The sequence below is a fragment of the Stegodyphus dumicola genome, chromosome 1 (genome assembly GCF_044657685.1).
Source record: "Stegodyphus dumicola isolate Sdum_Otavi_A_Nest chromosome 1, ASM4465768v1".
Classification (NCBI taxonomy): Eukaryota; Metazoa; Arthropoda; class Arachnida; order Araneae; family Eresidae; genus Stegodyphus; species Stegodyphus dumicola.
This window is the reverse complement of record NC_140768.1, coordinates 121,050,345-121,064,031: the sequence shown is the minus strand read 5'-3', so window position 1 is coordinate 121,064,031 and position 13,687 is coordinate 121,050,345. Positions and strand designations below refer to the sequence as shown.

At 32.1% G+C, this 13,687-nt stretch overlaps 1 protein-coding gene across 1 annotated transcript in view; it reads left to right on the top strand.

Moving 5' to 3' along the window:
* Positions 1–535: 535 nt before the first annotated feature.
* LOC118191451 (uncharacterized) overlaps positions 536–13,687 on the top strand; it is a 474,239-nt gene continuing 461,087 nt past the window's right edge. Inside the window, exons 1-2 of the mRNA XM_085814123.1 lie at positions 536–563; positions 1,300–1,490. Of these exons, the coding sequence (XP_085670249.1) occupies positions 536–563; positions 1,300–1,490 (219 nt within the window). The remainder of the gene's footprint in view (positions 564–1,299; positions 1,491–13,687) is intronic.

The window sequence follows — 13,687 nt, the reverse complement described above, 5'->3', positions numbered from 1 at the left end:
CAGCAGTTTGCAGAATGAAAATTAATAATTATTACTAATGCGTTCTTTTCCTACTCTCCATATTACATATATATATAATTTACACATAATATAAAGAAGAATGTTTGTGTGTTTGTTCACGATTAACTCAGTCACTAATATAGCTATCGTCAAGAAACTTTCTCCAATTCTTTTCTGGGTCCTGGAAAAGGTCGACGTCATTTTTCCTCCCCCTCCACAAATAAAAGTAGCTATAGTCAGCGATATTAATTAAAAACTCTGAAAACGCTAATTTTCGCCCTCATTTTCCCGAGTGGCAACTTCTTGCACGCTGGACATAAAAATCTGCTTTATTTCGAGAAGTGTTGCCACTGCCCGCTTTCAAATCGTAGAGTTTGTTAATAAAAAATTTCTAAGTTTTACAATGAAATAAAAATAGCATTGCCAAACGTTAAATACGTTATTCCCGATTTCAAAAATATTTGGGAACCCATTTCGACCGTTCTCATCTTCGTACGACTTTAATCAACCGAGATATTAGTTAATAACTCTGACAATGCTAATTTTCGCCCTCATTTGTCCGAGTGACAATTCTCTGGCGCTGGAGATAAAAGTGCTTTATTTCGAAAAGTGTTGCTACTGCTCGCTTTCAAATCGTAGAGTTTGTTAATAAAAAATTTCTAAGTTTTTACAAAATCTCTCTATATAAAGAAGAATGTGTGTTTGTTTGTTCGCGTTATTGGTTTGTGATCAATTATGATAAATCTTTTGCCACATTTAATCGACTAAAATTGAATATATTTGAAATATTGGATGGAACTAGAGCTTTTACGAACATTTGACTAGAAAGATGAAAATCATTAAAAATTGCGTGCCATTGTTCCTGATATAATGATAAAGAATTAGTTATTTTTTTATCGAAAAAATTTTTTATGTGGGTTTCATATCGCATCAGACTGAAAAATGTATCATTATGAATCTATTTTTTGCATTGTTATTAGAGAAGCATTACATCGATATCGTTCTCTCTGTTGTTAGATGCATTACTCTCGATATAACTTAACTTACATCGGATAATTCCGCTAGTAAAAAATAAAGAAAGAAAATGAAATAAAGATAAAAAGAGTCAGCAAAGATTTATAGCTGTATTTGCCTTCAGCAGGAAAGTTGAAATACTACAGCTAGATGTCTTTTATATCTGATATTAATTTATTTTGTGATCGCCAAAATTATTTTATATTTTCGCAGTATAATGCTTGCATTTATTTGCATCAAATAATACTAGATTTAATATAACCTGAAGCATTTTCTTCCCTACAGTGTGCAATGAGGAACAGAAAACAGAACATACTGGGAGTTGGCAGAAATCCCGAACTTTTTCAAGGCAAGTCAGGAGGGCAGATCAAGATCTTGTTCCCTATTTCGATAATTCCACTTATCGAAATGTCACCACTACTTCAGGCAAGACAGCATACCTTCCTTGCAGAGTCAGGCACCTGGGAGACAGAACAGTAAGTCTTTTATATTTTATTAATGTCTCTTATGTATTACTTTTGCAACCAGTCATCAAAGCTATTGGATTTGCTCTGTACATTTAACATGAAATCTACGTAGAACCAATAGGGTTTTTAAATAATTTCTAATTTGTAGTCTATCATTCAAAACAAGGATCATTTTACACTGATAAGAAAAATATGAAATATTTCCAACATAAATATTATGGCATCTGTAATACAATACAACTACTTTGTCCTGCATTTTCATGCGAATTCATCCAGCGTTCTATAACTGTACACTTTTAAAATTATTCAGATAAATTCTTAACCATTCCAACCGATGAAAATGTTTTTGCAAACAATAATATTAATTATTTTATATAATTATACAAGGTATCCCAGAACGTGTATACGGATCTTGAATGATCATATAGTCAGTCTTTATTAATCTATGCTTTATTTTAAGAATTTTTAAGAATCTACGGACTGAATAATTATTTTATCTATAATTAGTTTTGTTTTTTAATGTAACCTCACTGATCTAATTATTGTTTTTAGATATTTATCAATCTCTGAATATTTTGCTAAACATCATAACAACTGTATAACCTATGTATAGTGTAACTTTAAATAATCAAAATAATAATAATAATCGATTTAAATTGTCATATGTTTTGTTTGAACTATATAAGTATTTCGAATTTTTACCAAATTCTAAAAAACGGTTCTGTTATATTTGCAGTGTATTTTGTTTTAAATTTTCCTCACATTCCTAAAACTAAATTCAGATTTTTACACCGCTTAAATCTGTAGTAGTTTGAGCATTATTCTTTTTATAAATATTGATATTTGCATCTTGCAGTTTGAAGCAAAGAGAGATTCGTAAGCCAGTGTTTCAGTCCGATAGAAATATTTCGTGTTTTTAAAAATCTTTTTCTTTTAATGATTTGAAGCTGATTCATATTTCTTAATTGTAGAATACCTCCAAATGTTTGAATTCCTTAAAATATCCTAGAAGTAAAAATAGAACGTTTAGTTTCTTAATTTCTTCTAAAATGATAACATTAACTAAATTATTGTCAAAGAAAAGAATCCGCAAAGAAGTGTTGTTCCTAAAGCAACTAAAAACTATTAAATATAAAATAAAATGGACAAGTATTCTTATCAACCTCTTAGTGAATTGCTGTAGCAATCTATTATATCGATTAGAATCATTAAACTATAAAAATTGAAAGATAACGGCATAGAAAGGGAAAAAATGGAGAATGTAGGAAATGCGCTGTCCCTAGAGAGTTCAAGTTAAATTCTCGGAACCGCGCATGAATAGTTCAAGAGCAAATCAGTTAAGTATTAATTTCTATATCTTTATTTTAAGAATATTTTAACTTCCAAGTATTATATCCTTAAAACTAGTGATAAAAACTGATTACATTATACACTTAACATAATACGATCACTTATCATGCTGCATATATATATATATACAGTACACATGCAATTTTACGTATATATTACACAGTAAACACAAATTTTGCGCACATATATAAATATATTTTAATAACATAAATTTTATTTGCTGTCGTTCGTAATGTAATCGTATTGCCGACATCAATAATAATTTCTTTATAAATGAAATTATGAATAAAATGGAACTAAACATTAACATGTGCTTAAAAATCTTTCAATTAATTACAATAAGGCCGCTTATACTCAGAAAATAATCATATGGATGCTTTATTAAAGATGTTTTGATTTGTACAAATTAGATATTTTACTGAAAGAATGAAACAAATATTTAGTGTATTAAGAAATGCATTTATTACTGTTAAATGGTTTTACTTTGTTAAGCAATTAAAGGGAAATCTAGATTAAATATCATATGTTTAATTGAATGGCAGCATTATGAGTGCTGGTTGAGCTCCACGCGAAAGGTAAGTTATATACTTAACAAGTGAGAAGATACACTTGCACACTTGCGAAAGACATATTATAGACTTGTGAAAGGGAAACTGTACATTATGCCTTGTTAGAATAAAACGATTGATTCTGATATAGTCTGCATGTTTCATGCAAGCGAGTAAATGATACGTGGATGATAGTGCGATGAGACGTAACGTTTAAAACTTTAAAAAGCATCCATAAAGGTTTATCTATTTTCAAAAAGAATTTTATTAAGAAATACCTTTTAGAGCACATTATTTCACAATTTTCAACTGCTCTTTTTCATAACTGTGCTTTGGATAGGGTTTTGACTATTTAAAGCTTTGACACTTTTTAGAAACAATGCTCCTGGCACATGTGTAAGATTAAGACTGCTGAACCAATAACTTGCCATTTTTAACTTCTCAAAAATGCAGTGCTTCCTTAATCTAAACGTTGTTTAAGAATAGTTGTTTACATTATTTAATCCTTGAATATATGTTTCCTTACCATATATGGAAAGGAACCCTGGCATTTGACTTCCTTGCTTTCCATATCTTATTATTCTTAAGGTTTTCTGTCTTTTTCTGAATCTATAAGTTTAGAAAGCTTGAGAAACATAAGAAAAGAATTTTACTGTAGGAGAAAATATAAATATTTCGCTTTCACTTGTTTCTTGCCATCACGCGACGTTTGCAAATACGAAGAATTTCTTTTAATCCGTGAATGTTACGATTTTTCAAATTCCATTTCTAGGATTTGCTAAACAAAGTTACTTGCTCTATTTTATATTTTCCTTAACATTTGCTGGCTATAGACATTGCTAACGATTTAGTAAGTCTTCTTCCCTAAAAAATATTTAATTTTCGTATTTTGTTGCAAAAGCTATTGATTTATTTATGCTTAAGAATTCAGTAGCTTTCTGAGGACTTAAAAGTAATCCTCCATATTAATATTTCATATTCCGTACAAACATCAAGATATAAATGCATCTCCGAATGAATGTTTTAAATTTATATATTTTGTTAATTAGGACTTGCAAATTTCAAATCTTTTCTCTTTATTGCAAGCAATACTATTTTTAAATAATCTCGAAAACTGTTACAGATTTATGCTATTATTCTATAATAAGGTTTGTTCCATAACTTGTGATTGTACGTTAATTCTTCATAAATTTTTCTCCGATACGTATGCTTTTATTGCTATATTTTGATATCCCAATAAAATAGATTTCAATAAGAAACTTATCGCAATCGGACCATCTGAAATTACAAGCAATTTGAACAACAGCTATTTAATTTGTTGTTATTTTCTCAGAAGTGCCCTCTTAGAATAAAAATATTATGATTTTGATATGACCTGTATCAGACTTTGAAATCCATAAACTTTTCAATAAATTAAGATCGAGTTTAAGAATTTAAATATAAGCAATCTTCAAAATCTGGAATAGAAATATTTACAAACTATTTCGAAATGGTCAGTTTAATAGATATCAGTTTTTACTTTTAAAATTTTTTATCAGTTTGCATATTTTAAAATTTTAAAAACTATTGCTGAAATTTTAATTGCACGTTCATATGATAATTATTATAAATATTCATTGAAACTGCACTAGCATTGTTAAATAAGTGGTGGAAATTTTTTTCGAAGTTTTGTTTGGGTCCAGAGGCTATATTACACGCTATATATGTTAGGAAATTTGTAAGAATATGTGTTTGAATAATAAAAAGAGGTTTTATCAGGTTTTTTGTAGTATTAGCTTCAAGTAATAGAGTAAACAGTTTTGCAAATACTGAGACCAAATTTAATCAAAGTGATATTTAGTTACACTTAATCAGAAAAAAATCCTTAACTTATATCCTTCTTTTTAGGCTTAAAATTTGAATTTATATTTCAAGAAGATTGCAGCCGCTCATGCACCAACTTTCTTAGCCTCAAACAATTATTAGTCTTAAAAGACGATTTTGCGTTGTTTCAGTTTTTATTCGAGTTTGTTGCCATTCGAAATACTGTAAGATATTATTTCATATTTAATCTGTCTTTTATAGTAAATTAACAAACTAAACTATTTAAAAGCAATAGATGCAGGTCTTAAGAATTTTGTTTACTTTTTAATCTGATTGATTGAAATAAAAATGCGTTAAATTCATGATATATCTAATTAACAACATTACTGATTTTTATAAAATTAAATTGCATGTGTTTTCACTTTTCAAATACACAGAAGATATTAGATTAACAGCACATATATTAACACATATATTAGATTAACATAAAACACAGAAGATATTAGTAATTTTATTAATCTAATATCTTATAAAATGTTTCCCTATTCAACTTGTCCATTTCAATCGATAATTTCTACTCATAAGCCACATTAAACTTTAAAACAGCCCTTTGGCAAATGGTTAAAATCTGAACCTTTTAGATTTATTTTATTTTATTTTATTTACAAAGGTTTTCTTAAAATTAGTTTTAAGATGGGTTATTAGTATAAGAAAGGTATCTACCGAAAGAAAAAAGGCCTGGTATAGGAATTTTTAAGGAAAATAAACTGCTGACCATCCGAAACGCAACACCATGAATGAAGCATCCTAACAGCATGAAAACTACATCATGTGAGTACTGCGATCGAATGCGCAAATGATTCCGATTTCAGCGCATACGCGCATCATGGGTGACTGTAGCATTCCTATATATAGTCTATAAAGGAAGAGTTACTATAAGGGAAAGAGAGACTGCCGTTTTGAATCACTTGAATCTTTTTCTCGTGAGATTTGTTGCGTGTGCAGTTTCATTATACTTCGTAGAAAAACACGATTAACATTCGAGCACGGTTTTGAGCTCGACCAAGGCAGAATCATTGCATACAAAGACTGCGGATTATCCTTCCAGGGAACTGGTCATCGTGTCAGCCAAGGAGCAGTCATGCGAATATGGAATCTCTGGATGCAGGAGAGAACGATAGCCGAACATGATAATTGCAACTGTGTTGTCGCACCATCCTGCGTAACGACAAGCATATTGCGCGCATGGCACTGATGAAGCGCAATGCCACATCCACAACCATATCACAACGAGTGCAGTCTGTAACACAACAATTGGTGTCTACACGAAATATTTGACGTCGTTTACAGAGCAAATCACTGTCCACCATGCGTCCATTGTTTCGCTTGCCTTTAAACCACAGCCATTTACGTTTGCGATGGTGTTCTGAACGGCGGAGATGGACAACCGAATGGCATGACATCGTTTTTTGGAAGAACCACACTTCTTCCTGCAGTATCACGATATACCGATTAGAGTTTGGAGACACCGTGAAGAAAGCCTGTTCAACTGTTGAGTTGTGTAGATAATTGTCTGATCGCGTTACAAAAAACTAGGTGAATGATTTTCTGATTTAAGAAAATCTTAATTTTATTTGATTCTGAATTATTTATTTTAATGCTTTAATTTTGGAAAAAAACAGATGCTTCTAAGAATATTATTTAGTTTCAAAGAATATTATTTAGTTTCCTTTTATTTGCAATTTTGTCCAAGCTTTGATTCATTGTGAAAAGAAGCAGGGAAGGGAGGCGATTTTGCTAAGTCATGATTTCGCGTGTTTTGTCCTTTAGAATGTTCTAGAAGAAATTTCTTTGTGCAATTGACCTTTAGGACAGGAAGTACGTGAGAGAAGGGTCAGAGGTTGCCACTTAATTTTCGATGTAAGTCATTCTGGTTTAGGCGATCGGGGTCCGGTTGTTGGCTACGTGAAGAGGGGCGCGCATGTGTGATCACCTTAATTCGGTAATTCGGGGAAAGAAACGCAAATTTTTGTCCAGATTAAGCGGGCGATAAATGAAGCCATTGTGGGAGCCCGTGTTTGTGAAGGAGACTAAGAAAATTCGAGTTTGGATCACTTACTTTTGGACTGACCTTTGACTAAGACTGTAACTTCGAACTTGCTCTTGGGGTTGAGCGATAGAAAAGGAGATGTAATTTCGTCGTGAGATGTGCTTCCGGCGGGGAGCGGCAATTATGCTCCCCGACCGCGGGTATCTCAAAAATGAGAGGGAGAAAGAAAAAAAAACATTAACAGAGACTTTACTTTTGGACGGACTTTTCGACGGTGAGGAGTGTATTGGAGTTCTGGTGATGAATAAGGGAGGTTAGTTCGTCTTCCAGTTGTGCCTACGGCAGAGAACGGCAGTTATGCTATCCGGCCGCCGACTTGCTCTATAGCCTTATCGGAAAAACCAAGGATGATGAGGACTTTCTCGAGTATCTTAAAAATAAAAAAGTTTCCTCCAGCGTTTGATAAATTCCTAATATTTATCGGCCAAGTTTCACCACGTCAATGTGAGATTCTATCCTCGACAGCCGGCCAGCGAACTTTGAAGATTCTTCTCTGGTGCTTGTTCCAGTGGCAAATTTTCTTCGATGCTGAGCTTGCGGATGTGTTGCTGAAAAATGGCGGAGGAGGCGTTCTTCTATATTTCGGTCAGTGTTCCTGAAAACGTGAGACTCATTAGACGTCAGTGTTCCTCTTACGGAATGTATTACTCCCAGGACTTAAAGGAGGACTATTTATCCCTAATTTCTCCTAGAATGCAAGGCCAGCCCGAGACTTTTCCGGGTTCGTTTCAAGTCGTCTACATAACAGATAAGTTTTGTTTTGTTATCAATTTTCCTATGAAATTTTGGGAATTGGAACTTTACTTTAAATTGAATCTCTAAATTAATTCTAAAGGAAAAAAATTGCCTCCTTTGTTTTCCTTCTTAATTTACCGAGACAAACAGGAAAGTCTTAATAAGAAATTGTGGCACAAAAATATAATTTGTTTTGTGAAATCATCCTTAGAATAGATGTTGAATTTCAGATAATGTGTTTCTTTTAACATCCTAGAATTTACAGCAATAGTTCAAGTTAAATAAAATGAATCATAAAGTAGATTTGCAAATCCTTGATTTAAATGTTAATAAATGATCAATTGAAGAATTCACTTGTGTAACTAAAATAAGAAAGATTGAGTATCTCGTTACTAGGATGGGAAATTTAATTTTAATTGTTGAGGAATTTGAATAAATTTGTATCTTAATCTGGAAACCTATTACTTGTGTTTTCTTTATATCTTTTATCTGTTTTCTTATATGTATATTGATTTTACATCTGGTTTATACGATCCTCTCACGGCACTGTCCCGGATGCTTAATACACAACGCAATTTGCACTTTATTTACATTTATACGATCACTAGAAAAGTGTGGAAATTAGCTAACACTTAAGAGTTTAGTTCTCAGTTGGTATTTAGTTAGTTCGGTTTCACCTGCCTGTTTCTGCATTAGTTTCCTCCCTAAGAGGAAGTAGAAACAGAACAGTTGTGTTATGCATCGTCATACTATTCTTGCACTCGGTATTATTGTGTGAGGTAGTAGTGGATTTCACTCGCTCACACCCTAATACGCATTATCGGTACACTTACCAGAGAATGCTATATATCTGAGGTTTATCAGCCTCTTCTCCTTCCTTAACTACAGGGCTAACCTGCGAAAACATTTCAACAAAAGAGTGCGTAACCATACGTTGTATGCAATGTTCAGGTATCAGTTTTAGCCCACTATTTCGAGTTGTTTCGATGGCCTGCCCTTTCTTCAGATCTATCGTCCATAGAACGTGTATGGTCAAAGACTGCAGAAAGCGCCTAGCCCGGCATGCCGCATTCGCGGGTACACCAGATGAACTTTGGATTTGTTTGGAGGCAGCACGGGCTGCATTTTCCAACAGCACAACCAAAGCCTTTTTCATTCAATGCGGCGGCTTGTAACAGCGGTTACTGAACGTGGAGGCAACATTCCTTACCGGTTTTCTCTCCTTCCTCACCTCAAAGAAGGTTGTATTTTAAATCAATTCACATTGATTCTATGTGTAAGCTCTGAAATAAGTATGGCTTTGATACCTCTTGTCCTTCTTCGTGTTATATTTGGATGCCCAACAGTGTATTTACATTGCAAAAGAGAAATCAAGAAACCAAAGAAAATTCACATAGCGTGTCCATTTAAAGGTACTTTAAGGTGGGTTCAACTACCAGTGTGCAACAAAATTAACCGACTAACTTACCTTGGCTACTTGTCAGTCAGTTCAACGATGATTAAAAATATCAAAATAAGTTTACATGTGGGAATCCGAGGCAATTCATTTTGCTTGCCCAAACAATGGACCACCAGTTAATCGTCATTTGTAAAGTTTAACTGTCTTGGGTACCATCTAAATTTAAACTCTATGTAGACTCTAAGCGACTTATCGCCAAGTCTTATCAGAAACTTAGAAGAGTGTAAAATTCTTTTTCTTTAAAACTAAATAAGCTAAACAGAAGCCACTCCTTGTTCTTACAACTCTTCCGGTATTCATGGCGAGAAATTTAAAGTTTAAATTCAAATAACTAATACTTAAGGCTACACAGTACGATTTAGGGCGAAGTTGGCTCAGAACGTCAACGACATGGATTTTAACTTTCGAAAATTATAAGGAAGGCCGAATACAGGTACTTTTAGCTATAGTAGTAAACATAGTAAGGTGGCCAAGAACAGCAGAACACGCTCTGTCTGAACAATCTCAAAACCTCACTATAAATCCAAGAGATCTAATTTTTATTTTAAGGACAACGGAAAGAGAGATGTAACAGATTCAAAACATAATATAATTGCTTATTCAAATTAAAGGAACTTCACATACTGAATTTTAAAAAATCCTCAGATTCCTCAGATCCTCAGATTTTTTTCTATATTCAAAGTAGTTTATATTTTTAAGTTTTCGTAACCTTAAAATAAAATTTTATAACCTTAAACTAAAAGTTTAAGTTTTATCATTTTTAGGGGTTCAAGATATGAAGTATAGTTTTTATATCTATAAGCAAAGTAGTTCTGTAGCCTAACTTGTCATGTTGTCCACTTTCAAAAATTTCGAAGGAAAAAGAAGAAAGTTACTTTCTGTAAAATAAATGTATCCTCTGCCAGGTTTTTACGACGTTTTTACATATTTAAGATGGCAATGCTTCGAAGCATGATGTACATACCTATCCGTATTTCCCTTCGTTTTCCACATACATATCTATTGTTCTGCTTTACATCACATCCAACTTAGTTTCGATCTTGCCATATTTCCAAATGTGTTGTTATTTTCTCTTATCGTGATTCCCCCTGCGAAAAGAATTCTCCAGAAGATGAGATCCACGCCAACCAGAAAAACAAAGCCATTCGATGCAAAACTAGTATTTTCTTTATAATTTTTTTCTCTTTGTGTTCTTTTTTCATGAGTCGCAGCTGTTTTCGGGGCCACGCTTATTGCCTATTTGTCTTATTTTCTCCATCCACTACACCCTTACCCACCCAAATCTAACGCCCTTCGAGTACCCATCTGGCATGTTGTAAAGACACAGATACAAAAACATAAGAAATAGAAATATTTATATAAAAATGCATTTCCAGGCAGGAAAAATAAACAATAATAAAAAAATCAAGATTATACGACCCGCAGAAATAAATATGGGATAGAAAATATTTCCATCTAATGGGCAGGAAGGAGAATTTGCTTTATTTATCCATATTCTGTTTTTATTTCTGGACATACAATTGCAATTCCACTAACATAAAGAGAATACAAATTAAGTAAACTTGTAGTTTTCTTCGTGTTATTTTATATCCGCCATCATTTTACATTGATTTTATATTGGTTATTAAATTCTAACCTAAAAATGTACTGAGACGTGAGGGCCCATTATATTTCCGTCAGTACTTTCTTATGAAGTGTTCTTCTCCTGTTCTTTCCGTGCAACGTTTTACACGATGATAGTCCCAGGAGAACTTCCTTCGCTTTCGTATTGTTCATTGTCAAAGAGGGAAAAAAAGAAAAGAAAAATTAAAAAGAAAGGAAATTTAGTTATATCAGCTTTCGATGCTGAAGCTTATTATTTTGAATTTCTGGGCGTGAGTATTGTTGGAAGTTTCTTTGAAATGTCAGTTATTATTTGTATTTTTTAATACTTTTTAAATTGCTATTGACAAAAAAGTTCTCAGTCTTCTTTTACTGCATTTCTTAAATATCACCTTAAAAATTCTTAACCTAACAACACACAGGCTATTCGTAAAATAAAATTTTGTAGAAATAAGTTAATTAAGATAGTATATTTAAAGCAATTTATTATTTACGTAGAGCTTTAGACAGAAAACGCTAATGTGAAACTTTCAAAGGGTAATATAACAAAATGCAGTTTTTGGTCCTAAGCAAATTTAAAGCATGTTAGTGGTTCTGAAGCTTTTTGACAGTCTTTCTCATGCACCTAAGTAATCATTCTTTAAATCGGTATGGATTTAACAGTTTCTTGAAAGTGCCACTTTTGAAATTATAATGAGGTACAGATACAATATGCAAGTATTAAGGAAAAAATAATTATACTTTGAGAGCTCAAAGTAATTTGAGTAGTACTAATTGTGATGTTGCACTTTAGCAAAGACACAACGTGTATTATCATACAGCTATTTAGAATAAGCGTAAGTACAGAAATCAAACCATTTTAGAGTCAAAACTGGGTAATTCTGGATCATACCTGAGCAAACTAAAATTATTCGAAAGTGCGCTTGCAGCTATTGTATTTTTAAAATTTATACGCATTTGTTTTGAAACTTAGCTTTTCCTAAGAACTACAAAAATACGTAATACAGATTAATTTGTATAATGATAGTATGGGATACAATTAAAATAAAAGAATGATATGAAAGTATGCAAAAATCAACTGCACTATTCATTTACATATTTAACTTCTTTTGTGCTTTTAATAACTTTTCTGCAGAGTTTTGCCGATGTGTATTTAAAATCTTTGATGTGGGCACCACATCTCTTCTGTACGGCTTATTAAACTACATACATTTTTTGCTCTACTTCATTTAAACTCATTTCCTGAAACTATTCTAACTTAATTAACCGTTCTTTCGAGGCAAGTTGAACATGACACCTAAAACTGCCAATTTTGATATTAAATATCCCGGTCAATTTTTGTCATACTGGAGTCAAAGGTCTTGTAATTTTTTTTTTCCTAACGAGTATAAGGCTTTCCCAAATATAAGAAGCGGCAGACCGCATAAAAACGTAATTGGCGTCATTTGACCAAAATTAATATTTATTAAAATTTGACATTACCAAAACATGAACATTTTCGTCATTTAAAGAACTTTTATAATTTGAAGTATATGACTAGGACCAACGATTGCGAAAACAAAGGCTAGGTAAGGACTTCTAAATCGAGTATGGTACGTGGTTATGTCTATATATGTTTGCACATTTTTTAAAATTTTTTTTAAAAATTATTTTGGCTTCCTTTTTTTAAAATTTGCTTTTTTACTTTTATACGTGTTTGTTAAAATTAAAATTAAAATTTGTTTAAATTTAATTTCATTCCTTGAAGCAATGGCGCAAAGAATATTTAATTAAATTTGTATTTAAATTAAATTTAATTAAATTCAATTTATTCTTATGAAACAATATATGTATATATGTATGTAAGATGTAATAAAATAAGATAGCTGCTTTAAAAATTAATTGGCGACCTTAAAATTAACATTCTAGATTTGATATTCTCCCCACTAAATTCACCTGTTCTTCCATACTCGAGATAATTCCAAATTACATAACACTGCTTAAAAAAGGTAACTAAAACTAATACTGATTAATCATAGCCTACTCTCTGCACGTACGGAGGTATAAATACTGAGTCACGAATACTACCTTTCCTTTTTTCCTGACTTCTGCCATGCAAACAACTCTGTGCCACTTATGCTTCCCTGCTTAAAATGATGTCGTAGCATTTTATCTGTGTATATAAAAATTATTTGTATTCAAATATCATCGAAAAGTAATTTGTTTGCCAAAGAAATAGTTTTTGATGTGCCTAAAAATAAAGATGGTGATTCGCCAAAATTGAAGTACCGGATTCATGACTGCGCAATTAATATATTACATATGTGTAAACATATGTTACTGTTAAAGACCAAAATTGGAGAATGTCGACTTTCACCGGAGAATATCAACATTCACCAAATACGTCGATGAAAGACCGAATACTTCACTATATTCTTGTATATTCGGACCCTCACCGGTGTATGTCGACAATCACAGATATGCTCTGGTGAAAGTCGAAAAGAGAGGTCTTAAAGTGCCATAATAGTTTAAGTTGTTGCAATAAATAAGATTTTAATGACATAATTTAGTAAGTTTTTTATTACTGTTATTTTATTTTCTCATTTAGAACGCACTTTAT